This window comes from Herpailurus yagouaroundi, unplaced genomic scaffold, assembly GCF_014898765.1.
Source record: "Herpailurus yagouaroundi ecotype Mexico unplaced genomic scaffold, PumYag 141, whole genome shotgun sequence".
Lineage (NCBI taxonomy): Eukaryota > Metazoa > Chordata > Mammalia > Carnivora > Felidae > Herpailurus > Herpailurus yagouaroundi.
The window spans coordinates 66,150,126-66,175,049 of NW_024412396.1; the positions used below are offsets into that span (position 1 = coordinate 66,150,126).

At 57.5% G+C, this 24,924-nt stretch overlaps 2 protein-coding genes across 10 annotated transcripts in view; one reads left to right on the forward strand and one right to left on the reverse strand.

Moving 5' to 3' along the window:
* The window catches only part of FAM181A (family with sequence similarity 181 member A), an 8,180-nt gene extending 715 nt beyond the window's left edge, over positions 1-7,465 (forward strand). Inside the window, exons 1-3 of one of the 6 annotated variants that reach the window (XM_040478123.1) lie at positions 651-1,734; positions 2,346-2,525; positions 6,133-7,465. In XM_040478123.1, the coding sequence (XP_040334057.1) occupies positions 6,220-7,098 (879 nt within the window). In that variant the 5' untranslated portion in view covers positions 651-1,734; positions 2,346-2,525; positions 6,133-6,219 and the 3' untranslated portion in view covers positions 7,099-7,465. Of the gene's footprint in view, positions 1-650; positions 1,735-2,345; positions 2,526-4,781; positions 5,396-5,510; positions 5,611-6,132 lie in introns of those variants that run through there. The other 5 variants (XM_040478122.1, XM_040478118.1, XM_040478119.1 and 2 more) reach the window with 5 other exon arrangements.
* Positions 7,466-10,459: 2,994 nt separating this feature from the next.
* The window catches only part of ASB2 (ankyrin repeat and SOCS box containing 2), a 42,604-nt gene continuing 28,139 nt past the window's right edge, over positions 10,460-24,924 (reverse strand). For 3 of the 4 annotated variants that reach the window (XM_040478125.1, XM_040478126.1, XM_040478128.1), the window contains 4 exons: positions 22,375-22,546; positions 14,334-14,898; positions 13,365-13,518; positions 10,460-11,108 (listed from right to left, as the gene is read on the reverse strand). In XM_040478125.1, the coding sequence (XP_040334059.1) occupies positions 10,972-11,108; positions 13,365-13,518; positions 14,334-14,898; positions 22,375-22,546 (1,028 nt within the window). In that variant the 3' untranslated portion in view covers positions 10,460-10,971. Of the gene's footprint in view, positions 11,109-13,364; positions 13,519-13,907; positions 14,062-14,333; positions 14,899-22,374; positions 22,547-24,924 lie in introns of those variants that run through there. The other variant, XM_040478127.1, reaches the window with a different exon arrangement.

The window sequence follows — 24,924 nt, forward strand, 5'->3', positions numbered from 1 at the left end:
TTTTTTTTTTTTTTTTTTAAATGTTTATTTATTTTTGAGACAGAGAGAGACAGAGCATGAACAGGGGAGGGGCAGAGAGAGAGGGAGACACAGAATCGGAAACAGGCTCCAGGCTCTGAGCTGTCAGCACAGAGCCCGACACGGGGCTCGAACCCACGGACCGTGAGATCGTGACCTGAGCTGAAGTCAGACGCTTAACCGACCGAGCCACCCAGGCGCCCCTGTTTATTTCTTTTTAAGAGAGAGAGAGCACGAGCAGGGAAGGGGCAGAGAGATGGGGACAGAGGATCCGAAGTGGGCTCTGTGCTGACAGCAGAGAGCCCAAGGTGGGATCCAAACTCACACACTGTGAGATCATGACCTGAGCCGAAGTCAGATGCTTAACCGACTGAGCCACCCCGGCGTTCCCCAGATGATCTCTCTTAATCCTCATTGTCCACTCTGCCAGCGAGCTGCTATTAGCTCGACCTTAAAGACGGTCACACTGACACTTGTCTCTGCCGCTGCAGTCGGGCCACGGCCAGGGGCGCGGGGACTGGGGAGCAGGGCTGTGAGGCATCACGAGGTCTCCGGCTGCTCTGAGGGCACCGCCATGCTGGTGCTCAGCCTTGGCTGTGAGAGGAGGTCACCAGGGCAGGAAGCCCCCAGTCTGGCGGCCTGGCAGCCAAAGGGGTTTATTTCAACCCAATGCCTTTCTTTCCAAGAAAAGTGGAAAGGCCTGTCTATTCTGATTACAGCTGACAGCCTGCCTCAGGCCAGTCTTTGATAGAAATACTCCCATTATATAAGGGGGTTACATAAATCATCTTGTGATGTCTGTCACACATCCGCGAGGTGCTGGCCGTGCCGCTGTGCCTCTGAAGGGGCATTTGTGTATTTCCGGAGTTGAGATGGTCAGGCCCAAGTCGGCAGGTCGGGAGGGGCGTGCCTGGCTCTCTGGGTTAGCTAAGCCCCTAGGAGGGAGTCGGGGCCTGCGAGTTAGTTAATAGCAGGGAGCAGCATCATACAATGGTCACGAGCAAGCATCTGGACCCGGCTGCCGGCATCTCAGTCCCTGGTCTGCCATTTACTGACCAGACGACCTTGGGCAAGTTTCCATGCTAATTTGTGCCTCAGTTTCCTTATCCATTGAACAAATGGCTCACTATGTGTCATATACCTTGATCCAGTGGTGAGTGCTGGCTAGGGCCGAGCTCTGAGCAGACGTCAGGGTGCAGAACAGCCTGACCTTGGGTGAATCATCTCCCCTACCCGGCCTCTCTTCTTCACCTCTAAAATGGGAAGACGGCCCATCTCTTGGAACGGAACATTCTACAGAGGTGTGGAAACGTAAAATTGTCTTTAAAATTTATTTTTGGCGATTGAAAATATTACATGCTAAAAACTGTACTAACAAACACACACTCAAACGAGTTGTAACTCACAAGCCAACACACTAGACCCGTTAGCCTGGGCAGTTAACCGGTTAACGCCCCAGGGGACTAGATACTAAAGCTTCTTGGGGAATTGTTTTCATTTGATGACTATCCTGAGATAGTGAGACAGACTTTTAAAAATGTACCATTTTAGCCTCTTATCTCTTTACGTCAAGATTTCTATAGGTTCTGCAACCAGAGCAAAATATGGCCGATACTAGACTGTAATCCACAACTCCTGATTTTGAAGTTCTAGGTCATCAAAACACTCTCCTGGTGTGAATCTGTTTTCAAAATAAGTGGAAATAATCGCATTTGGGTGTGTAAAAGAAATCTGCCCTCCTAGCACGTCCCTGTCACTGTTTCATATATTGGACTCCCTCAGGAGTCTGTTTAAGGGGCTTCTTTGTGTAAACACAGTTCGAAAGTCCACTGCTCCAGGTGACCTTCCAGGGTCCCCCTCTGGCTGGGTGGTTCATGCATTGTCACCTGCCTCCTCTCACTTTTGTTTCCAATCTGCAGCTGTGTTGGCTGAATTCTAGAAGTGGGTTATGTCAGATGACGTCCAGGAATTCTGGATGGGTGGCTCCAGGTAGTTTGGGAAGCCAGGGAAAGTTGGGGTGTTTGTCCCAGTGATGGGTGGACAGAAGATGGCTGTTAAGTTGTCAGAACAGAGTTGGTCTCCCCTCCAGCACGTTGCACTGGGGACAGAGGAGTGAGCAAAGGAAGCCCCCCTCCTCCGTGCCCTCTGGTCCCCGCACGCAGGTGCTGAGTGGAGTTACTAGAACCCGGAAGTCCCTGACACTGAACCGTGTAAATAATCTTGAGGAGGGGTTAGCGCAGCTGGAAGGTCAGAGACCTGCATCCGTGACGGATGATGGGGAAGGAAGTCTCAAGTTCAAGTCAGCCCCGCTCATGTGCCTTTAACAGGTGCTTCAGTGGCCCCGTCTGGTGCGGAGAGATGCAATTATGAAACGGTGCTCCCTGTTCTCCACACACCCACGGTCCAGAAGGAACACCGAGGATTTGTTGTCAGGTGCAACCGTAGCCGTCACCAGGCTCCTTCACTAAGTCCTCTCTGTGCCGAGGCCGTTCTACAGAAATTCGGAGGTGAATGAGCAGTTGTGCCCTGCTTTCACGGAGCTCACTCAGGTGGAGGTAGATGGGTGGGTGGGGCAAATAGTAAACAAACAAACAAATAGAGGCAGCAGTTTTTCCATTCGGTGGGGTGGGCAACATATTTGATTCATGAAACATTTAGTGAGAAACTACCCTGCGCCAGGCCCCGGTTAGGGGTCAGATTACCAAAGGCTTTCTGGGTTAGGCCAAGGAGGTTAGACTTCATTTTGGATCTATAAACACAGGGATGGGAGAGGGTGCACGGAGACTGGCCTGGCTTCAAGTTCAGTTTTGCCAGTTGTTGGCTGTGAGGCCTTGAGAAAGCAGCTCAGTCTCACATCCTTCATAGCAGTACTCCCCTCAGTGAGCTGTTGTGGGGTCAGGTGGGGTCTTCTACATGTGATCACTGATTGCAGCTCTTGGCACATATAAGGTGCTGACCAAGTATCAGTTTCTTCCCTCCTCCTCCCTCCCTCTGCCCTCTCCCTCCTCCCCCTTCCTTCCTCCCTTCCTTCCTCCCTTCCTCCCTCCTCTCCCCTTCCTTCTTCCCTTCCTTCCTTCCCTCCTTCTTTCCTTCCTTCCTCCCTCCCTCCCTCCCTCCCTTCTTTTCTTTCTCCTCAATAAGTAGGAAGAACACACAGGAAAAACAGCCCATATAAGAGCACTATGGAATGAGTTTTTAAGCTATGGACTCAGACCCCACAAGGTTCACTGGCCTCGGGGGGTTGCTACTGGCAGAGCAGTGAGGGGACGATGTCACCGGCGAGCAAAGCCCGGTGGGCTGCAGCAGGAACAGACCCCGAGCCTGCAGGAGGCCACAGTGGGAATGGGCCGGGATGGTTTGAAGCCAGCGTCCCAGTAGAGAATGATGCAGAAGGCGGTTAAGTGGACCAGCGCTGGGTTACAGAGGGATTCGAACACTGGCCGAGCCATGTGACCTGGCCCCCAAGCAGGAGGCCCACCCCGGTGACCTCAGGGCAGCCCTGTGCAGGGCCAGTTCGGAGGAGCAAGGATGTTCCCGCCTGTACCGGTCAGGCTGGGCTCGGTTCTGCTGCAGAGACAACCCTCGGCTCTCAGCGCTTAGAGCAACGATGACTTAGCCGTCGTGCTGCCGTGGAGAGCACTGGGAGACTCCAGTCCAGAGACACCTCCATGCCAGCCCCTGCTTCCCCCGCTGCCTCGGCAGGGGGAGGGGCACGGGGGATCCCACGCCTGATCCCCGATCTCTAAATTAAGTTCCGGCTTGTGGGCACAGGGCCCTCTCCTCCAAACCCTTCATTTGGCCTGCAGGGACCCTCCAGCCAGAGAGGGAGGCGGCTTGAAGCCAGGCCACTGTGGCCAGCGGCAGCAGTCTATTGGCCAGCAGGAGGGGGTGGGACCATCCTCCTGGGTGAGTCCCCTGGGCCTGCCCTGCAACTGCTCCCATGCGGGCGAGGGGACCTCAGAGAGGAGTCCTTGGCATCACAGACCGTGCTACAGAGGTGGGGTGTAGGCCGCCGGCCCGGCCGTTCAGCTGAGCGGAGGACCGGAGGAGACCCTGGAAGAGGAAGGGGGGAAAGGACGGGAAGGGGAAGAGGTGGAAGGGAAAGGAGGCCGAGCAGAGAAAGGCAGGAGGCGCGGGGCCCGCCCAGGTCGGCCGGCACGGAGGCCGCACCGATCAGCCTGCCTCCGCCCGCGGCCTCACCTTCCCTCCGGCCAGTCAGTGGGCAGGGCCAGCGGCCAGCGCAGGGCTCCCTCGCTCGCTCAGAGCGGCCCGCTTGCGGCCCCGCCGGCGTTGGCACGGTGACAGTAGCCAAGTGTGCAAACTTGTGCCATTGTCCCCAGGCCAGGGGGAGCCATGGAGACTGGCTAATATGACACAGGAAAATGTTTGCTGATGGCAATTCTATGGGCTTTGTCCACCTCTTTCTCCATCATGACGACTCGATTTAAGTCCCTAACTGTTTGACTACAAATGCAAGGGGACCGTGCAACGCCAGCCTTTTGTCCGGCCGCGCTGAATGGGCAATTCAGGCTTTGTGCAGCTCAATTGAGGAAGCAAACATAAAGACAAGATTCCTGAGAGCTCCGGCTCCCTTCCCATGGATATCCCAGCACCTCGTTAGGGAGTCCTTCCCCGGCTACCTTTCCCGGCATCAGCGAGCCGCCTGCCCTCACAGGCTGGCCAGTGGCCGGTGCCTCCGGGAGGGGGCTGGGAAGAGGGAGACAGAGACAGACAGAGACAGAGAGGGAGAGAGGAACGGGGCGGGAGGGGGAGAGGGAGAGACACTCAACACTCAAGGACAGAGGGGAAAGAGCCCGCCCCAGCTTACCCCGTCCGATTGTCTGTCTGCACTGGGGCATGGCAGCTGTAGGCCTGGAGTCTTTGGGGGAGGTATGCAAGCCCATCTCTTCTGGGCCCAGCCCCTCCTCAATCCTGGACTTTTTAAACACACGCACGCACACACACATGCACACACACACACACGCACACACACACGCACTGCCCCCTCGAGAAACCAGGGAACCGAGGTCAAGGGGAGGAGGGGCTGAAGGGTAGAAATTTACCGGGAAATGATTGCATTTGGGAGCTGTCTTTTTTGTGATGGTCCCCATGGTGACAATTTGTGACGGCAAAGAATGTGGGAACGGGGCGCTGCCGCCTGATTGGGATGCTTTGTATCTGGAGAGGCGCTCCTGATTGGCCTGAGGGGCCCCCCAGCGCCGGGGACTCGTCCTCCATCCAGCCCACTCGAGGGCTGCACGACTGCTTCCAGCCGGACGCACGGAGCTCGCCGGCCACGCCGGGCCTGGCCCAGGTCTGCCGCGGGGAACCTGCCAGGCCACGTCGGCGGGGGGCCCGGGGCCGGCCCGCACCCTCGGTCAGTGTGGAGGCTCAGGCGGCTCCCGCCGGCCCGGGTGGGGGCGTGGGGCAGGCTGGGGCCTGGGGGAGGGGCGACGGGCCTCGGGTGGTGGCCCAGGAGGCATGAAATTGCTGCAGATGCTTCTGCGGGGGAGCCCCGCTGCCCACAGTCTGAGATCAGCCCGCCAGGCAGGCCCAGGCTTGAGTGCCAGACGGGGGTCCTGCCTGTCCTGCGTGAGCGCCGGGGGTGGAGCGTGGGCGCCGAAGAGGGGGGGGCTGAAGCTAGCAGGCCTGGGGGCGGGGGTGGGAGGGGGAGGGCATCACCACTGGGGAGAGAAGGGGCTTGGCCTTGCTCTAAAGTGGAGCGGTGGCCTCGGCTCGGAAAATAAAAACCTCGCTGGCAAGTTGCGCACGTTGGCAGCGTGGTGTGTGGGAGACACGGTGCGCTGGGCACGCGGAGACTTGCGCTCCGGCCCCAGCGATGCCACTTGTGGCTGGGCCGCCCTGGGCAAGCCGCCCAGCCTCTCTGAGCCTCGGCTGCAGGGGAGGGCCAGACTTGGGAGGACTGAGTGGGCCCGCGTGTTCCCTCCCACATGCTGAGGAAACGCATGCTCAGCGGCCTGAATGGGCAGCCCGGTGCCCAGGACTGTGTTTCAGGCTAAGGGGCACTGGCCCTGCGGCCTCGGGGGGAGAGGGGGGGCGGCGGCTGGGTGCTGGTGCCCGGAGAGACTCCCAATGGCCTGTGTGTCCCCCCAGGTCAGCTCTGTGCCCTCCCCTGGAGCTGCCAGCCACGAGCAGAACCCACCCGCTTCATGGAAAGCCCCATGCAGTGGCCTCCTGGTGATGGCAAACGACAGTGACGTAAAGATGCTGCTGAACTTTGTGAACCTGGCGTCCAGTGACATCAAGGCGGCCCTGGACAAGTCTGCACCCTGCCGCCGCTCAGTGGACCACCGCAAGTACCTGCAGAAGCAGCTCAAACGCTTCTCCCAGAAGTATTCCCGGCTTCCTCGGGGCCTCCCCGGCAGAGGGGCGGAGCCTCACCTGAAAAGGGGACCCGAGGACCGGCCGGGGAGGCTGCCCCTCGATTCTGGCCATGATTCCAGTCCCGTCGGGGGTGGGGGCTGCAAGGAGAAGGCTCTGGGGAACCCGTACAGGGAGGAATGTCTCTCTAAGGAGCAGACCTTACAGGGGCAGAACCCAGAAGCTGCCAGGCCTGGCCAGGTGCCCATGAGGAAAAGACAGCTGCCCGCTTCCTTCTGGGAAGAGCCTCGGGCCACCCACAGCTACCCGCTGGGGCTGGAGGGGGGGCCGGGCCCCAGGGAGGGACCTCCCTATGAGGGTAAGAAACATTGCAAAGGTTTGGAGCCCTTGGATCCTGAGACGGCCCCAGTGCCGGCATCCCCAAGGGCACCGGCTGAAAAGGAGCCACTCAAGATGTCTGGGGTCTCCCTGGTGGGCCGTGTCAATGCCTGGAGCTGCTGCCCCTTCCAGTACCATGGACAGCCGGTCTACCCAGGTCCTCCAGGGGCCTTGCCCCAGAGCCCGGTCCCCGGCCTGAGCCTATGGAGGAAAAGCCCGGCTTCCCCCGGGGAGCTGGCCCACTTCTGCAAGGATGTGGATGGGCCGGGGCAGAAAGTGTACAGACCCGTGGTCCTGAAGCCTATCCCCACCAAGCCGGCTGTACCGCCACCCATCTTCAATGTCTTTGGCTACCTCTAGCCGGGCTGGGAGGCCCTCGGCTCCGACCTCTGGCCTGTAGGGGTGTTGGGGGCCCAGGGAGCTCTCCGCGCGAGGAGCGAGCTGGGCAGTGGTGTGGCCTCTTGGGAACCTTCCCTTTGTGTGTGTGGATGGGAGGGGAGGACAGGATTGGGGCAGTGGCTTCTCCGGCAGGCGCCAAGTCAGCCCTTGCCTTGGGAGCTGTGGGGCCGGGCTCCGCCGGCCCCTCTCCAACCAGACCAGAGCCCGACAGAGCATCCCACTGTCCTCGTGCCAGTCTTTGCCCCGGCCCGCCAGCCACTCCAGAAGCCAGAGTTACACGTCTGTTCACCTGCCACCCACTGTGTAAGCCAATCTCAGTTCTGTTCTTTTCGAGGTGTTTTTTGTTTTTGTTTTTGTTTTTTTTGTTTTTTTTTTTTTTTGTAAATAAGAAGGTTAAAAGAATAAAGACATTTCTTTTGCAGTTTCCACATCTTGATGTCATGAGGTTGAATGGTCCCCAGGTTAAGAAATGCTGGCTGGGCCCGGGGAGAGGGCAGCTTAGGGAAGGCGGCTGGCTGTGGGGGTGGCCGGGAATGACCCAAAGACCTCCATGGTGTCTGAGAATGGACACTGCGGGCCAGCAGCTCCACTCAAAGGAAGGAGGGTGGAGAGGAGTCACCGGGCAGTCACCTCTGCTTGCCAGGTCCAAGAACAGAGGGTGAGGGAGGCCCGTATCTCCAGATGGTCCACAGTGCTCTAGAGAATAAGGAGGCCGGTATCAGAGGAGATGGAGCTGGAGTCCTGGCTCTGCAATGGGATGTGGTGCTGGACCTTTCCTCCGGGGGCCTCCTTACCCCACGTGCAGCGTGAGGGATGGGATGAGAGTGGTCCCCCTCTGCTATGCCTTCCACTCTGATTACGGCCTCAGAGCAGAGGCTGGGCCAAGGCAATCATGCCCGACCCTGGCCAGAGAGAAAATCAGGACACACTGGAGCTTGGCCCCCTGTGGACAAGCCAAAAAAAAAAAAAAAAAAATCTCTGGCTAAGTCAGATTCCTGGGTAACCTGCTGATGGCCCCCTTCCTGGGCCTGGCACATACCAGGTGCCCTGTCTGTGACAAGACACAGAGCAGGGTGCTGGTGGCAGGGAGTGGCCCTGGGTCTTGCCCTGATGCTGCCTAAAGGGCAAAGCCATTGGAGGGCATGGCGCCTCCATACGGCCCAGGGTCTGCTCTGCTGCGTGAACCTGCTCCGTGGCTGAGAGCACACAGACCTCATCAAAGCACAGCTCTCACCACGGGGACAGGTGCAGGGCCAGCCCTGGCTGGGGACTGCAGTCCCCTAATTAGCAGCATGATGCTGGAAAGTTCATCTCCCTCTGTGCCTTGGTTTCCCCACTCTATAAAGCCAGGGACTAGGTCAGTGATAGCAAACTGAGGTACCTGCCATTTCTGCACCCAAGGCAAGTGTCCTCAACTAGTCACAGTCACTCTCCCTCGGGGGCCGGATACGACCTCGGAATCCTTTCTAACACAAGGCTCCAGGATTAGCGATTGTGAAGGGCCCTTCCTACTCTGCCTGGTTTTGCTCTAGGATTCCCCTGGAGTGGAGCATCTCTATGGGAGGGCGGCCTGCTCCCTGGGAAGCCAGTGGGTTTCTGGTAGTTTGTCTGATGGTCTGGGAGGACTTGAGAGCCACGGAAGCCATGTGATGCCAGCAGACTTGTTCTGAGTCGTTATCTAACACACAGGGTAGGGCATCAGGACGCTCGCCGCAGGCCGCTCCGGTCTGCTCTGCCCCTCCACACAGTACAGCAAGGTGTTAGAAGCTCTGATCCACCTACCGGCTCTGTGACCTCGGGCAAGTTACTTAACCTCTCTGGGCCAAAACTTCCTTATCAGAAAAATATGACCGAAAATAGATTGTCGTAGGGATGATGGGAGCACCTGGTACTCTTGAGTGTCACAGACCTGACAGAAAGCCGCACCCGCCAAAAGTCGCCTCCCCTAGTCATCTGGGCCATCCAACTGTCCTCCCCACCTCCCCCCCGGGGGAGGAACAGAGCCCAGGGAGGCATGTTTTCTCAGAAAGCTGCCCCAGCCCCTCTTGGGCTCCTTTCCCCAGGGGACACCCTAGTGATGCATGAATACAAACGCAGGGAGGCTTGTCTGGAAGCAGAAACCTTTACTAAGAAGCAGCTGGACAGAAGCACACGGCGCCGTGACTCCCCAGGCAGAAGCAAGTTGGGGGCAAACACATGTAGGACAGCTGTGGTTAAAAACATACAGCCGCAGCAGAGGATTCCCTGAACAAAAAAGTAAGTCGTGCTGGTTCCAAGTGAAACCCAGGAACTCACCTCCTAGCCTCACATCTCCAGCACTAACGTCCCATGTGCTGTGCACACAAACCGGAACCACTTGCAGGATTTTTAGTGTTTGGTGATGCTGTTGAGACATCTCCGTGGCCCAAGTATGGGGGTGGGGGAGGAGGGCTCTGCAGAGGGCTGTCGCTCCAAAGTCGTTCTCTGGAGCAGCGGTGGTCAAGAAATGGAACAACCAAGCAAAACCTGAGCACCGGCCAATCACAACCGACCCTTGGGAACAGGGCCCAGCCCAGGCCTTAATCCTTAAGCTTCTGGGTTGGGGTGGGGGGGGGGGTGTGGGGGGGAATAGGGGCCGGGATCTGAGAAGGCCAAGGCTGGGGAGAGACACCTGGGGAGGAGGGGCCCTGACCAGTGCCTGTGACCAACCAGTACTGATGAGCACTCGTATTCTAAGAACCCAGTGCGTCCCAGCATCCCAAGAAGGTGTCACAACCATGCCCACCTGAAAATGGGCTGGGGGTTCCCGAAAATGCCTGGCTTCCCCCACAGAGCCACGTGAGGATCCCGGGGGGCAGCAGAGGGGACAAGGCTTCGTGCCTCCGGTTCGGTGCCTTTGCAGGGGTTGACAGTGGCCACCCCTCCAGCACCTTCGCTCACGGTGGCCCGTATTCAGATTTCTTTTCCTTCCTGGTATCTCAAGTTTTGTGGCAAACGGGTGAGCCGGATGCGAGGACAAGCTGCCAGGAAACATGTGTGTGCGAGGCAATCCCAGGTGTCAGGAGGCTTGTAGACACGGAGCCCTGTTTGCGATGCTGCTCCCGTTTCCACGGTGATTGAAGCAGGACAGAAAAACCAACCCCAGGCCGCTCAGCTCACAGAGCAGGAAGCTGCCCCCTCTCCTCCAGCTGCCGGCTCTCCGGTGGCTTTCAGAAGCCCAAAGGTGTCGTGCACCCTGTCCCAGCACCTGCCCCACCCCTACACCCGCCAAGAGCAGCGCCGAAGACCCCAGGCCCTGTGAGAAGGAGGGGGTCGGGCGAGAGAGAACTCGCGGGGCAAGGTGTCATCTGTGCAACATTTATTGTACTTGACAAGTGGGTCCCCCACCCACCCCCACCAGATCACACCTCCAGGAAAAAAGCTCAGGAGCCAAGTGGAGAGTTTTACAGACAAAGTGGGAGGGGACCGGGACAGCCCGGTGGCAGGTTGTCTCCGAAAGGCAGACTCATCCCTGAAAGCGTCGGGGGTGGGGCTGCGGCTGCCCTGCAGGCTCCGACCTGCCGCCCCCCCACAACTTCTGCCCTTGGGGCCTCTGCCATTCCCAACGGCAGAGAAAGTGGGCTCTACTCATCAGGTTGAAAACAAACACGGGTTTTTCTCCCACTTGACACGTTGCGTTCTCTGGTCCAGGCAAAGCTCTGGCCCAGAGACCTGGTGAGGTCACGGCAGCTGCCCCAGCTGCCACGGAGGCCAACCCACGGCCTCGTTCTGTCATCAGGCCCCCTGGGATTTGGGGACACGGCTGTCCTGAGGCTTAGTGACAGTCTGAGGAGCGACTCCTCCACGCGGCCTTGGTTACTGGGTATTCTCGTGTTTCAGGTACCGAATCAGCCTGCCCGGGAGGGGCAACGCATCCAGGAGTTTTATGCGGTGCTTTCCAACCACCTTCCGCACTTGCAGCCGGCACAGGTGAGCCAGGGGCCTCGGGAGTTCTGGGAAAGGGGAGAAAGAGAAGTGCCAGCGTGTCGTTTGCAAGCAGCAGAGTTTGCCTGTGACTGCTGGCAGGTAGGAGACACCCAATCGATACGACTGGATAAGAGGGCGGCGCCTGGACCCCACCACGCTCCGAAACCCCGGCCCCTGTCAGCTGAAAAGATCTGGCGAGGCAGCTCCCGCCTCGTCGCCCCTCATCGATCCGCACGGCCCAAGGCGGCAGCTAGGGCAGGTACAAACCCATTTCACAGGTGAGGACGTAGTGGGGGGCACACCTGGAGCCGGAGCTGCCAGCCCCCTCGTCTTGTCCTCCTTCCTGTATATACACAGCCCGGACCCCGCAACACAGTCTTAGCGAAGGGGTCGGGGAGTTCGACCTCTTAAGTGCCCCCATGCATGGAGTTAAGCTCTGAGCTCTGGCGGTGCAGACAGGCCAGCGTGGGGGCAGGGATGGGGCATCTCCCCACACGTCCCCAAATCCCACTTGGCTGCCGCCTCCTGGGAGGCCTCCCGGGATATCTCACACAGCGGAGTTTTCTCAGCTGAGGGGGAGGGGTGAGGTAGGAACAGGGGTTGATGTGTCTGGTGATGGGGCAATTTATTTCAGTCCTGGGCACAGGGTCTGGCACAGGGGAGGGGTTTGTTGAATCAAAGAATGCCATCCATTCACTCAACAAACACATGCTGACCCCTTGGCTGCCTGGCCCCGTGTTCCCGCCAGGGATGCAGAGGAACCAACCCAGGACCGTGGGGAAGGCTTCCACACCAGATGGTGCCATCTGAGCGGGGTCTTGGCGGGTGGGCAGGTATTTGCCAGGTGAAGAAGGGAGGTAGGGACATTCCAAGCAGGGGAAACAGCAACGCGCCGAGGCAGCCGTGGCCATCCCGGGAAGATCGGGATGCAGAGGGAATGTGGAAACAATGGCAGAGGGGCCAGGTGGCTCAAATGCCATCCAGATGCATTTCTGGCTGCTTGGTCTCGCTTAGGACAGAGCCTCCCCTCCGGGAAGCTCAGTCCCTTTCTCGGCTGAGTGAAGACTGAGTTTGTGAGGAGGAAGGCAAAAGGCCACTGGCGAGCAGAGGACAGGGCCGCTGGCCTGGCTGGCTTCGGAGACTCTGGGGTACCTGCCGCCTCTTAGAGCCTCTGTCCACCCTCCATCCGGTAAAATAATGTCACCATCACAGCATTAAACGGAAAAGCACGTGGAGAGTGTTCTGTAGATGGAGAGTGGGCTTTAAAGTTACCACAACAGGTGTTGGTTAAGAACTATTTGTACTACCTGCTAATAAATGTTTATAGCACACTGAAGGGTTCTGCCCATTTGTCCCTGGGACTAGGTCTCGAGAGCGATTACCCTTCTCTAGGGAGGGCAGAAGGGGACTGGGAGGGGTGGGGCCAACATCTAAGCAGGGACTGCTCCGCGGTCCTCTAGTGGCTGAGGATCACCGTGATAGCAGCCAATGATTCACGAACTCGGTGAATGTTTAGAGAGCCTCTAGAGCTGTGCCCTGGGTGAGTGGGCAAGTCACCACCACCCTCCGCTGTCGCTGCCCCAGTAACTCGATCAAGGGTCCAATGCAAGTGCTTCCCAGGCATTCGTGCAAATGAAAAATCCTACAGTGCGTTTGGGTTCATCGGGGCACGGGGATCAAGGAGGAAGGTGGCAAGGCAGAGGTGGGGCACTGCGGGCTGGGGCACCTGGACGGTCAGTGGACAGGCCACAGTGTTGCTCCCGGTGCGGTCTGTGGACCAGACCTGGGAGCACGCTGAAATGCAGCCCTGCCCCACACCTGCTGAGTCAGAATGTGCATTTTTAACAAAATGCCCGGGTGCTTTGTATGCACTTTACCGTTTGAAATGCCCGAGACCACTATTCCCTCCTCTACCCCGCCACACTACCTCAGTGGCCCACAAACATGGGCAACTTACTCTGAAAGTCCCGGTACCCCTCGGTGAGCTGGAGCCATTGAAAACGTGCTCGATTTGGCAAAGAGACCCCGGGGTTGGTCAAACTTAGGTTTGAATCCCAGACGCCACCAACTAGCGGGCAGACCCTGGCTCAGATGACGACATCATCTCTCTGAGGGCCAGTCTTCTAGTCACAGAACAGTCCTGGAGACCCTCTATGTGACACGCGGCACAGAGCTTGCCACATAGTAGGTGCTCGTTAAATGTCAGTAACAGTCACGTGCCCCGAGTCCTGGGCCTGAATCGGGCAGGGTGCCCCGCCAGCAGCAGCAGCAATGGCCCCTACCTGCCTTCTCCTTGATGACAGCCCAGTCCTCGAAGCTGTCGATGTGCTCCTTCAGCCGCGAGCAGAGATGCACATTGCCTACGTAGTCCAGGAGGACGTCGATGACGGGCCCCGCCCAGCGGCTCATCTCCGGGGCAGACAGGATCTCGCAGAACTGGAAGACATCACACACTGTGGCCGGGGCACCCGGGACCAAAGGCAGCGCCTCTGTGAGCACATCGGACGGGGGACCCGAGGCCGGGGAGAGCAGGGGTGTATGCGAGGACGGACACTGGGCACGCCCATGGCAGGATCCAGTTCTACCGGCCCTCGCCCCTCTCCTCAACACAGCCTCTGCTGCCACAAGCGGAAGGCGGGCAGCTGGGACATCACCTCTCTAAGCCTCAACTTCCTTGTCTGGAAAATGGGACTATGACAACTGGAGGGTTATTTTTTACGAGAATTAAGGTAATGTGAACATCACCTTCTTTGCACGCAGCAAGTGGCCCTGCAATGATTCCCATTAACCACTACGTTGATCTCCAAGAGAAGGGTGTTTCTCACCTCCTTTTCATTTCAAGTTCGGACTTTTTAAGTCACCACCACGGCCACGTCCTGCCTCTGGGTCCCTCTTTGCACCTCGTCTGCTCTTAGCCAATCTGCTCTCACCTCCATCCCCATCGGGGTCATTCAACATCATATTCCGGGCGCAGGTTTGCTGTGGGTGATGAACCCCTCAGTCTCCCACATTCCCCTGCTCCGCTGTTGTTTCCTTAAATCCCCCCAGACGGGGAAGCAAACAAAGGACGCAACCCGTGCACGGGAGCCACTGAGCTCTGCTGCCTCTGAAGCACGCCGGCCACGGGGTTCCACGGCCTGCGGGGTGTGCGGACCGCGATGCCCCCCCCCCCCCCTGCCCAGGCTCCTAAGGGCATCCGCCATCAGGCCACCCTGGCGCGTGCTGGGCCTGGGAAGCGCGCCCCTGCCTACCTGCACCACGCCGGGCGCCTTATCCGTGGCGGGCGCGTCGCTGAAGCGGCTGGAGGGCGGCGGGACGGGCGGGTGCGGGCCGTTGCCGTACAGGCACGAGAAGCAGGGCTCGCCGTCGCAGCCGAGGTCCATGAGGAACTTGAGCAGCGACAGGTACTTCATGGCGAACATGATGGTGGCGGGGAAGGCGGTGGGGTGCGTGGCGATGTAGGCGTCGATGTTGGCGCCGTGGTCCAGCAGCAGCTGCATGGTGCGCAGGCAGCCGTGGCGGATGGCCACGAGCAGGGGGCTGATGACGTCGCGGTTGGGGTCGGCGCCGGCGAGCAGCAGCAGCTCGGTGGCGTACACGTTGTTGTTGACCACGGCGAAGTAGAGCGCGGAGCTGCGGCGGTCCTCGTAGAGGCGCGCGCGCTCGGGCGCCAGCGGCGCGTTCACGTCGAAGCGCGCGCCCAGCAGCGCCTCGAGCACCGCGTCGTGGTTGCGCTCGGCCGCCAGGTGCAGCGGGCTGATGCCGCTCCGGCGCACGCGCGTGCGGCTGGTCACCGGCAGCAGCATCTGCACGATCCTGCGGGTGGGGCGGGCAAGCCGGGGTCACGGGGCGGCCCGGCCGGCAGGGGGCGTCGAGGGTCCAGGCCGGGCCGCTGGGGACTACCGTGTGAGGAGGCAGTGGCCCACCAGCGGGGGGCGCCGGGGAGCCAGCCGGTCCCACATTGACCGCTTTGGGAAGGACGGGTCTGCGGCTATCCCCGCTTTGCAGATCAGGGAAACTGAGGCTCCGAGAGCTTCGACCATCTTCCCGAAGTCACAGAACCAGAAAGGGGTGGAGCTAGGCTTCACTCTCAGAACCCATGGCCTCCGAAGTCCTACCTCTGAAAGATCTCAGCCCGACTGGCCTGTGGTTTCAAGAATTTCCTGCTGACTTATTTCAGGTTAAAGAGTGTTCCCCATTCCCAACTCATTCCCTGAAGGAATGGACCGGAAGGCCCACAGACCTGATGCAGGAGGCAGTGGAGCCCGTAGTGAAATTTGGAGCTAGAAGTTTGGCACCTGCCCTGCCTGGGTGGGGCGGGGGAATAGGGGGACAGTGACAGTCCTATCCCAGAGCTCACAGCGTCCCAGGAGACAACTAAAGGATTTACAAACACAGTTTGGTTTAATCTTTTCCACAACCCATAAAGTCCGTCTCATCATTCCCATTGTGCTGATGAGAAAGCTGGAGGCTCAGAGAGGTTGACGGGCTTGTCCAGGCCGTGTATCGGGAAAGGCAAACCAAGAAATGTACCCCCTTCCTGCCCCAGGGCTGCGCCGTCCTGCATCTCTGTGGAGCCGCCAGGTCCTGGGGGACAGGAGCGGATGAATGTATTTGGCGTGGACCACTCCTGCGCTCGGCCCTGGTCAGCCCTTGGTGACCACAAAGTCCCTTCCCCTCTCCTGTGAGTCTCAACACCTCTTTCCCTGAAGCCTAACTCGAGTCTCTCCCAGGCTGTCTGCCTTGCCTGTGGCCTGGAGAGGGTTGGTCAGGTACTGCTGAGGCTGGAGATTCCTGTGATCCCTGGCTTTGCTCTCTCCTGAATCAGACACTGCTCTTAACATTTCATCTGCATTCATCTATTATATCTTCCCAGTAGCCCTGTGAGCTAGTACGTGTGCTATCTTAGTTTACAGATGAGGAAACAGAAGCCCAGAGAGGGTATGTGACTTGCACAAGAACACACAGCCAGTCAGTGACGGAGCCAGGGTTTGAACCTAGGCAGTCTGATTCCCCAGGCCACACTCTCGACCCCTGCCGTACGTCTTGTGTCGCAGGCAGGGTGACAGCTGATAGGTCACAGAGTTTGGCGTCACCGCGCATTAACTTGCCTGCCCCAGTTTACCTTCACTGCAGCCCTGTGGGATAGCCTGAGGTCTGTGACCTTCCTTTTGACAGATGTGATTCAGAGAGAGGAGGCAACTCATCAAAGGTAGTAAAGCAATTCTGGGGGCTCTTGACCCCTTGTATTACTCTCTTCCCCTAGACCACTGCCACCTGCAAGAACGAGCTTCCACCACTGACCCCAATCCATCCAACCCTTGCTGACAGGTGACTTCCCAGCCCCATGTGGCCACCAAGGAGGTGGCCGTGGTGAGGCAAGCAGGTGCCACCAGGCCTGTTCCCATGCCTCTCAGCCTCCTGGCATGCTGGCTTTGCGGCTTCCTGGAAATCTCATGCCAGTGATCTCCTGCTAAGATCTCAGCGGAAAGTATTATTATTGTTAGTGACGCCGTGTTTGCCTAAAATCTGCCCCTAAAACCTCAAAAGGAAATTCACACACCCAGGGGGGCTAATTGCCTCCTAATTTCTATTTGTGCAGGCGCAGGAGGCCTGACCTCACTCTGTAGAGGTGCTGGTCAAAGGCAGGGCTGGGGCCTCGCCCTGGACCACAGCCATCGCCAACAAATGCTCCCTAACAGCCGTGGCATGCCCAAGCCCGGGAAAGAACAGCGAGAAGAGACTGCCCTGGGGCCGCTGGCCAGATGGGGCTGGCATCCCCGGCAGGTCACAGCTGGCCTCCAGCAATGCCCTGCCCAACCAGGGGAAAGCGGCAGGAATGTGGGAACATGACTAGCGTCGCCTACAGTCCCAGAAACGTCATCCTAATAACACAATAAAGTCATCTTAATGTACGCTTCCGTAGGACTTCACAGACTAACTAATATGCCCTGCAGGACGGGGTCTGGAGATCAGCCTGTCCAGCCCTCCCATTTTATAAGGGGTGAAACTGAGGCCCCGGGCATGGGGTGAGGAAGAGGGTGAGATTGGATTGGAGGCGGATGACAAAGCCAGGGCAGAATGTAGGTGTCCAGAATTCACAAGGCCAGGCCTTTCCGTGATGCCTCACTCCCCCAGCCCCAGGGAGTGCCCGCCTTGGTGGCCCTGCCACAAATCATCACTCCTTTTCCCCAGCCCGTGTTGTGGGACAGAGGGCTGGAGGATGAGGTGGTGACCCCATTGATCTGAGTCTCTCTGCTTCTCGCACAGGCAGGTCCTGGGGCCACAGGGCTCAAAGTGTACCTCCTGAAGAGGAACAAAGCTGACCACGGCCCACTAGAACCTTTGGTGTCTGGGAGGCCAGGTTCCCTGTGCGCCCCCCCCTTATCCCTTCCCTGGGGCAAGAGCCACACCCACCAGCTTAAGCCCTGAGACCAGACCAGACCCAGCTCAGGGCTATTTCAAGGAGGCTTACCAGTCACAATAACTACCCCCCCCCCCCCCCCCTGGTTTCGAGGACCCACCAGTAAACGAATCCAACTTTCTCTGTCCCAGACAGCCTCACTGTCTTTTCTCCAGGCCCCGGGTCCCCACCCAGGATTCTGTGTCCTCAAGGCTGCTGCCCTGGTTCCAGGGTCCTGCCTGAATTTTAGCCCAGTGATAGGGAACAGAGCAGAGAGCTTCGAGTCAAAGCAAGCTGCCCCTGGCGGTGTGGGGTCCCACATGGGGCTGTGGACCTGGGTTACACCACCGGTGTCGTCTGTCAGTGCTGGGCCATCTCAGGCCTGTCACTCAACCTCTCTGAACCACGTGTTTAACAGGGAGGTAATCACAACAAGAGTGATGGTGACGATGGTGACGATGATAGCTGCCCTTTAGGGAGCCCCTGTGAATTGTTGGGAGCACCCCACCCTCCTAAATAATATTACTGAGCATTTGCTCTGTGCCAGGCACCATTCAAGGTACTTTACTCACTGACCTCATTTATCCTGGAAATGACCGTATGAGCTAAGGACTTTATCGCATTCACTCGTCGTAACAACCCAGCAAGGTGGGATCCCTCTGCCCCGGTTACAAAACACAATTCGCTGATACCTTTCCCTGAGGCTGGTCTTCAGGATAAAATGAGATCACTCGAGTAGTAGGGACCCCATAAACGGTGGCCGTTGGTGTCTTGACCACCGTGGTGACTGCAGCCCACTTGCCCTGCACACGCAGCACGCGGGCATTCTGGGTCACAAGATCACGGTGGAGTGACCTTTGTCAGCGTTGGGTGTAATTTGATTGCGGACTAGACCTTCGCAAGGGAGCCAGTCACCCACAGATGGCTCGGCTGCCAAAACCACCGGGCTGCACTGTGGTGACCCTGCCGTGTGTGTATGTGTGTGTGTGTGTGTGTGTGTGTGTGTGTGTATTTTGGAGGGGAGAGACTGCCTCTTCTCTGAGCCCAGGTGATGCTCATGCTGAGCCAGAAAAGACTCCACCAGTGGAGGAATCTGCCTGTGGACATTCCCAAGGGCACAGCAGGACTCTTGCCCGCGAGGGACCCTTCTAGGTGGATGTGTACCTCTTGTCCCGAGGTACTAGGAGCTGGAGCAGGGGTGCAAACCGCCAGCTCTCCATCAGGACTCAGAACAGCTCAGCGGATCCCCACGATGCAGACTTCTGGGCCCTGCCATCCAGGGCCTGATTCAGCTGGTCTAGGGAGGAGCCCCAGAGTCCCCTTTTAATTAATAGGGATACTAACTTGCTTGTGAATGTGCCTTACAGTCTGCCTTTTAATTTAATGTATTTCGTGTTCTCTATCCTCCCTTTTTCCAAAAAGAAAAAAAAAAAAGTTTTAAGCGGCTTGCAAATGTGATAGAGATTAGAAGCAAAGGAGAAAGAATAAAGACAAGGGCATCAGAAGCGAGGCCCAAAAGGCAAGTTATATACCAGCGACAAAATGCACCCTAAAAGAATGGTTCTGTCTCATACTGTGCGGTGAAATCGTCTGGGCAGCTTTTAGAGACCCTGAAGGCCCAGCCCAGCCGGCTTCTATCAGAATCTCTGGGGTGAGTGAGGCCCAAACATCAGGGTTTTCAGAGCCCTTTAGTGGGGTGCGGGTGGGGCTCCAGTATGTAGCCAAGACTGAGACTCTCTGCTCTTAGTGCTATTCTAATTCAGTTTGAAAGATGTCTGGGGCACCTGGTCTTGTCCAACACAAACCATTTCTTAATAGATCTGTCTTTGGTGGGGTGCCTGGGTTGGCTCCGTGGGTTAAGTGTCCAACCCGCTTCGGGCTCTGTGCCGACAGCTCAGGGCCTGGAGCCTGCTTCGGATCTTGTGTCTCCCTTTCCCGCTCGTGGTCTGTCCCTCTCTCTCAAATACAAAAACATAACAAAAAAATTTTTTAATCTATCTTTGGTGTTGAGCTTTAATCTCATAAGGTGACTTTGCTAAACTGGAAATGAAATAGAAGATAAAGCCTCTGGTTAAATGTGCTACAGAGATGGCATCATCTGGCGAGCACAGAGACCAGCTACTGGGCTCTGCTTTCCATGCTATAGGTGGGCAGAGCGTTTTGGCAGGTGGCTGAGAGCGGAATGCCCATGGAATGTCACATCAAATCCCTGAGCGGCTCATGGGAGGTCAGCGCGGAGAGGGCCATTAATGCCACATGCCCAAGGAGTGAAGTGCCCGGGACTTGCCTGGCCATGGGCCCTGCGGCAGAAGCTGCTGGGAACACGGCTTTAAACCTTTGTTGGGCAGCCCTCAAAAAGGGCCTGGCTCCTCTCAGTCTTGGGGAGCAGAGGGAAATGGGGCCTGGGAATGGAGGGTGGGTAACCAGGGAGATCGCTCTGAGAGTCATGAATCCGAAGCAGATTTGGGGGGAACACAAACTGTCTATATGGGTGGTTCCGGAGAGGACCCTCCTTGCTCCCTAGTCATCCTTAGGTGCTCCTTCAACCTCTCCTCCAGCTGGGGCCAGACTGCCAACATCGGGGTCCACTTGAGGCATCTGGGTGTGATCGAAGGATGCCGAGGGACAGTCCCCGCCCTGCCACTCTCTGGCAAGCCACTTCCCGTCTCTCTCCTCTACAAAATCAGGAGTTGTATGAGATCAGCGATTCCCTCAAAGGTGTAGATGGGCTGTATCTGGTCTTCTCAGGGAGCTTTTCAAAAATGGAGGCTTAGCAATCCCCCCTCCCTGCCCCCGCCCCCACCCCCGAAGATTCTGGTTTAGTGGTTCTGGGATTTGTCATTTAACAAATAGCCCAGAATGACTGTGCTCTACAGGCCAGTACAGGGATCCCGTGGGCCTGGAGATTCCAGCCCCTTCCTTCTCTTGCATTCTTGGGATCTCTCTCTCCAAGATAAACCACGTTTGTTTCCCGGGGCAGAAGGGAAATAACGTGTCTTGCCTGTCACCACTGCCTGACTTGGTGCTTTCTCCCGTCTCTTGGCTTCACTAAAAACTGAAGGCTCCTCCAACCTGGGAGAGAGTGAGCACAGACCTACTGGGTCCCTGCTGTGTGCCTGGCACTCTGCTGGGCACTTTATTTCCACTCCATAAGCCACATATATCCATTGCACCAGTCCTAACAGCAACCCCATGAGGCAGCTGTAACTATCGCCCATTTTACAGAAGAGGAAAACCTTTCTGAGGTTCAGAAACATGCCCCATGGCTTCAGCAGGGATTCAAACCCAGGTCCCTGTGACTTGCAGCCTGCCCTGCAGTCCAGAGAAGGCAGGGTCTCCTCTGTGGGGGCAGACTGGGTGGAGAGGGCATCTTTGGGTGGCCTTAGGTACAGACGGCCTGCACAGCAGGGCCTGGGGTGGGGGTCCGTCTGTCCGTCTCCACTTCATTCTCTGGGATGTCACTCTCACCCCCTTCTCCCTCTGCCTCAGCAAACACAGCCAACACCCCCACCAACGCACACAGTCTGTGTTTTCCCCTCTTCTCTCTGTCTGATGGCAGGCTGTGTTTCCCAGAGTGTGTCGTCTGGGGTACACGGGATGGAATTTTATGTACAAAGCTTTTTTTTTAAATCAGTTGTAAATTGGCAACTTTAGCAATTTAGTAGTGTGATGGATGTTTCCTTCTGAAAACAGATTTTCGGTAAACATGTCTTCAGAAGAAAATACTCAGCAATGAAGGTAGAGACGCCTGAGATCAGGAAGGAAGTCTGTGAACGAAGTTTGGAAAATGCTAGCTGAGTGGCAACTGCCGAGCCCCGGCGTCCTTCAAATGCAGCTGGGGGTCTCTTGCCTCCTTGGAGAGTCTTCTGTGACCCCACCAGCTGGAGGTGGTGCACGTTTAACAACTGGCTCTATGGGGAGCAAAGGGGGCCCTGATATGTTGTAGCCAGCAATTTCCGTGGTGTAAACATTACCACCATGGCCAACTTCAGGCTGCCCGTGTGCACAGTCGGCTCCTGTGAGCGGGTTCGAGTCGGCTCTAGCGCACCTCTGCCTCTGGGCCCCCTGAGTCCCTCTCCTGCAGGGCTGCTATGGAGCCCAGCTCTCCACACTCTTCCATTATGTCATGAGTTCGTGTGTGTGTGTCTTCCCTCCCCCGAGATCACTCCCGGAGAACTTAAGCTTCTCTCGTCTTAATCCAAGTGTGCAGCAGATAGTAAGTGCTCAATAAAGCCTAGCTACTATCATTGGCACTGTCTGTGTTATTGTATCATTGGCACTATTCAGATTATTGGATGTATCCCCTACGTGCTTGCTAACAGCCTGAGAGGCTATCTTTTTCATTTTTATTTTTTTAAGTAGGCTCCATGCCCGGCGTGGGGCTTGAACTCATGACCCTAATTTCAAGAGCTGGATGCTCTACCGACCGAGCCGGCCAGGCACCCCCTCAGAGGTTACGTTTGCACCCCCAACAGAAATATCCCTTGGCCCCGACTCCTATCCTTCCCCCTGAGTGCAATTCCCGTAGAAGCGACTTTTGTAGTGGGTCAGTTCTCGCCGCCTGCAAGATGTGTGACCTCGGGCAAGTCACTTGACCTCTTTGTGCCTTAGCTTCCTCGTGTGATGCAATGGAGGTAAAGGCATCTACCTCCGGAGACGTGTTAAAAGGATTGTTAACAGTAGTCAGAGGGTGAAGAAGGTTAATCAGGCGACGCGCTCGAGCTTGCCGACTACTGGGGCGTCTTCTCCTTTCCACCTGGAAGGCACCCTCCACCCTGACCCCTCCTGAGCCCCCCTGGTCCCGTGGGCGGGACGCTCGCGGCCCCCGCTCCAGCGGCGTGGGTGAGGCGGGGAAGCCGCGAGCATTGGTGGCCGGGCCCCGGGCTGACCTGTAGTTGCCCTTCTTGGAGGCGATGTGCAGCGGGAGCATGCCGTCCTTGTTGGCCTTGTTGGCATCGGCGCCCTGCGACAGCAGAAACTCCACCACATCCTCGTGCTCGTTCTTGCAAGCCTCGTAGAGGGCGGACGCGCAGTCGCTGGCCTGCGTGTTGATGTCGGCGCCTGGCCAAGGAGAAGGCGGATCAAGGAGTGACCAGGGCGGTCACTGTCAAGCACGGTGCCAACCGCCGTGGCGCATTGGATCATGTAACAACCACCCTGCGACCCTGAGACTGGGGGGGGGGGGGGGCGCTCTCGGAAATGAACAGCTGCCTCGCTGCTGCAGGCATTTCCTGAGCACTTACTACGCGCCAGGCACCCTGCCGTAGGGGAGCTCTCTCTCTTTGCATCCGCAGCGTCACTCCGTGCAGTCAGTCACAACTCTTACGTGCGTGTTGCAGACGAGGACACTGAGCACAGAGGACCCACGCAACTTGCCCCAGGCCGCTGGGGTCATAAGTGTGGAGCCCAAACCTGAACCCCGGGGGGTCTGACAGCGGAAGCCCCGGCAGCTGGTCTGATGGCAGAGGCCATGCTCTTCCCCCTCGCTCCATGTGAAAGCATCCAGACCCTGTTCTGAGGAAGCCACCAGCTCTAGGAGTGCAGAGCCCCCTAATAAAGAAAGACCCCAAGAACCGCCTTAATTGGGATTTGTCCTCCTCCGCCCTCCATCGCAAGGAATACGAGAGGGATTGCTTCCTGTCCCCTCTGAAGAGGGCACTACAGCCTGCTGAGAGGTAAGGACTCGGGGACAGACCCTATCAGCCTCATTTACAACTTCCCCATCTCCTTCTCACAGCCCCATGGGTTTCCCTGAGAAAAGAGGTACGGTCTCTTCACCAGTCCCTCCGTATTCTGGAAGGAAAGCGGGCTGAGACAGCAGGAAAGTGTCAGTAAGGGCCGAAGTCAAAAGCATCCGTTAACCACAGCTCTGCTCTGCCCGGGCATTCTGCTTATCTCAGGCTTTCTGGTACTTTTCAATTTTGGTAACTGATTTCTGGTCTAGTGGAAAGAGACGAGAACTAGCTGCCGTTTCTTTTCAGGGCTTGCAAGCCCTGTGGCCTCGGGCAGCCCCTAGGGGCCACACTTTTCCCATCTGTAGACCAGGAAGAATAATGCCTACCAGTCCGTGTTGCCTTAAGAAGATAAAACATGTTACTATCTGCTATGGACTGGATGTTTGTGTCCCCTCAAAATTCCCAGGTGGAAACTTGATCCCCAGCGCGATGGTGTTAGGAGGTGGGGCCTTTGGGAGGTGCCCAGGTGACGAGGGTGGAGTTGTCATGAGTGGGACTAGTCCCCTTATAAAGGAGACCCCAAAGAGCTGCCTTGCGCCTTCCACCACGTGAAGACCCAGGGAGAAGGTGGCCATCTGTGAACTAGGAACAGGCTCTCACCAGACACCGAATCTGCCGGCACCTTGATCTTGGACTTCCCAGCCTCTGGGACCGTGAGAAATAAATAAGCACCTGAGGCTGTAAGCCCCTCGGCGTATGGTATTCTGTTACAGTGGCCCAAACAAACTAAGACAATCTCCCTGCACAGTGCTGGACACAGAGAAGGTACTCAGCAAAGGCCGGTTCTCCAGCACGGAAGGGCTGGGGCACAGAGGCTGGTTCTGCCCCCCCACCCTGAGGGAAAGCCAGTGAACGGGTCCAAGCTCTTGAAGTCAGGCCCCCTGGAAGCCTGGACCCCGCCAGCAAAGCCGCCCGCTCTCACAAGAAAAATATTTGGCCTTAAAAATGGACTCAGCCCACAAAGGGAGCGAGACCCTGACTCAGACTGTCGGCAGGAGAGCTGGACAGATGTTCAGAGTTGGCCGGTTCCCCTTGCCGGCTGAGCACCCTGCCCTTTGCCCAGTCTCCTTGCCCGGGGTTCCCAGGACCCTGCCCGTGCTCCTTTGTTCTCATGCGGGTCGGCCCAGATTTGTCCCTGGCTGCAAGGAAGGGCCCTGGGTTTGTTTTCTCAACTGCTCAGGCGCGTGCTGAGTAAGTGGATGTTTATCCAAGCAAAGTCCCACGATGGCAATTCTCGAGGCCTGGGGTAGCATGGCAAGTGAAGAAGCGTGCAGTCTGGAGTCAAATGCGTGTGGTTGGAACCCAGGCTCTGATGTGAGCAACCATTTCACCTCTCTGAGCCTCAGTCTCCTTATCTACTGAATGGGATGAGGACACTCTCCACCTCGTACGGCTATGGAGAAAACCCCATTAGCCTATCCCGTGCTCGCGCTTAACACAGAAGGTCCTCAACCAATTACTTCAGCTCAGCCCGAGGGTCTGGCTTGCTCCTGGCCTCTCTGTCGGGAGGGAGGGAGGTTCACCTCCCGCAGAGAGAGAAAAGAAATCCAAGGGGTTCTCTCGGGGAAGAACGGAATGACAACACCCTTTAGTCAGAACAATGCCTCCCGTTGTCCCGGGGTCTTCTGTTCACGATGCGGGCAACATTGTTTTATTTTCTCCCGATAACGTGACTAAGATTTTCCACGGGCAGAGAGTGCCAAG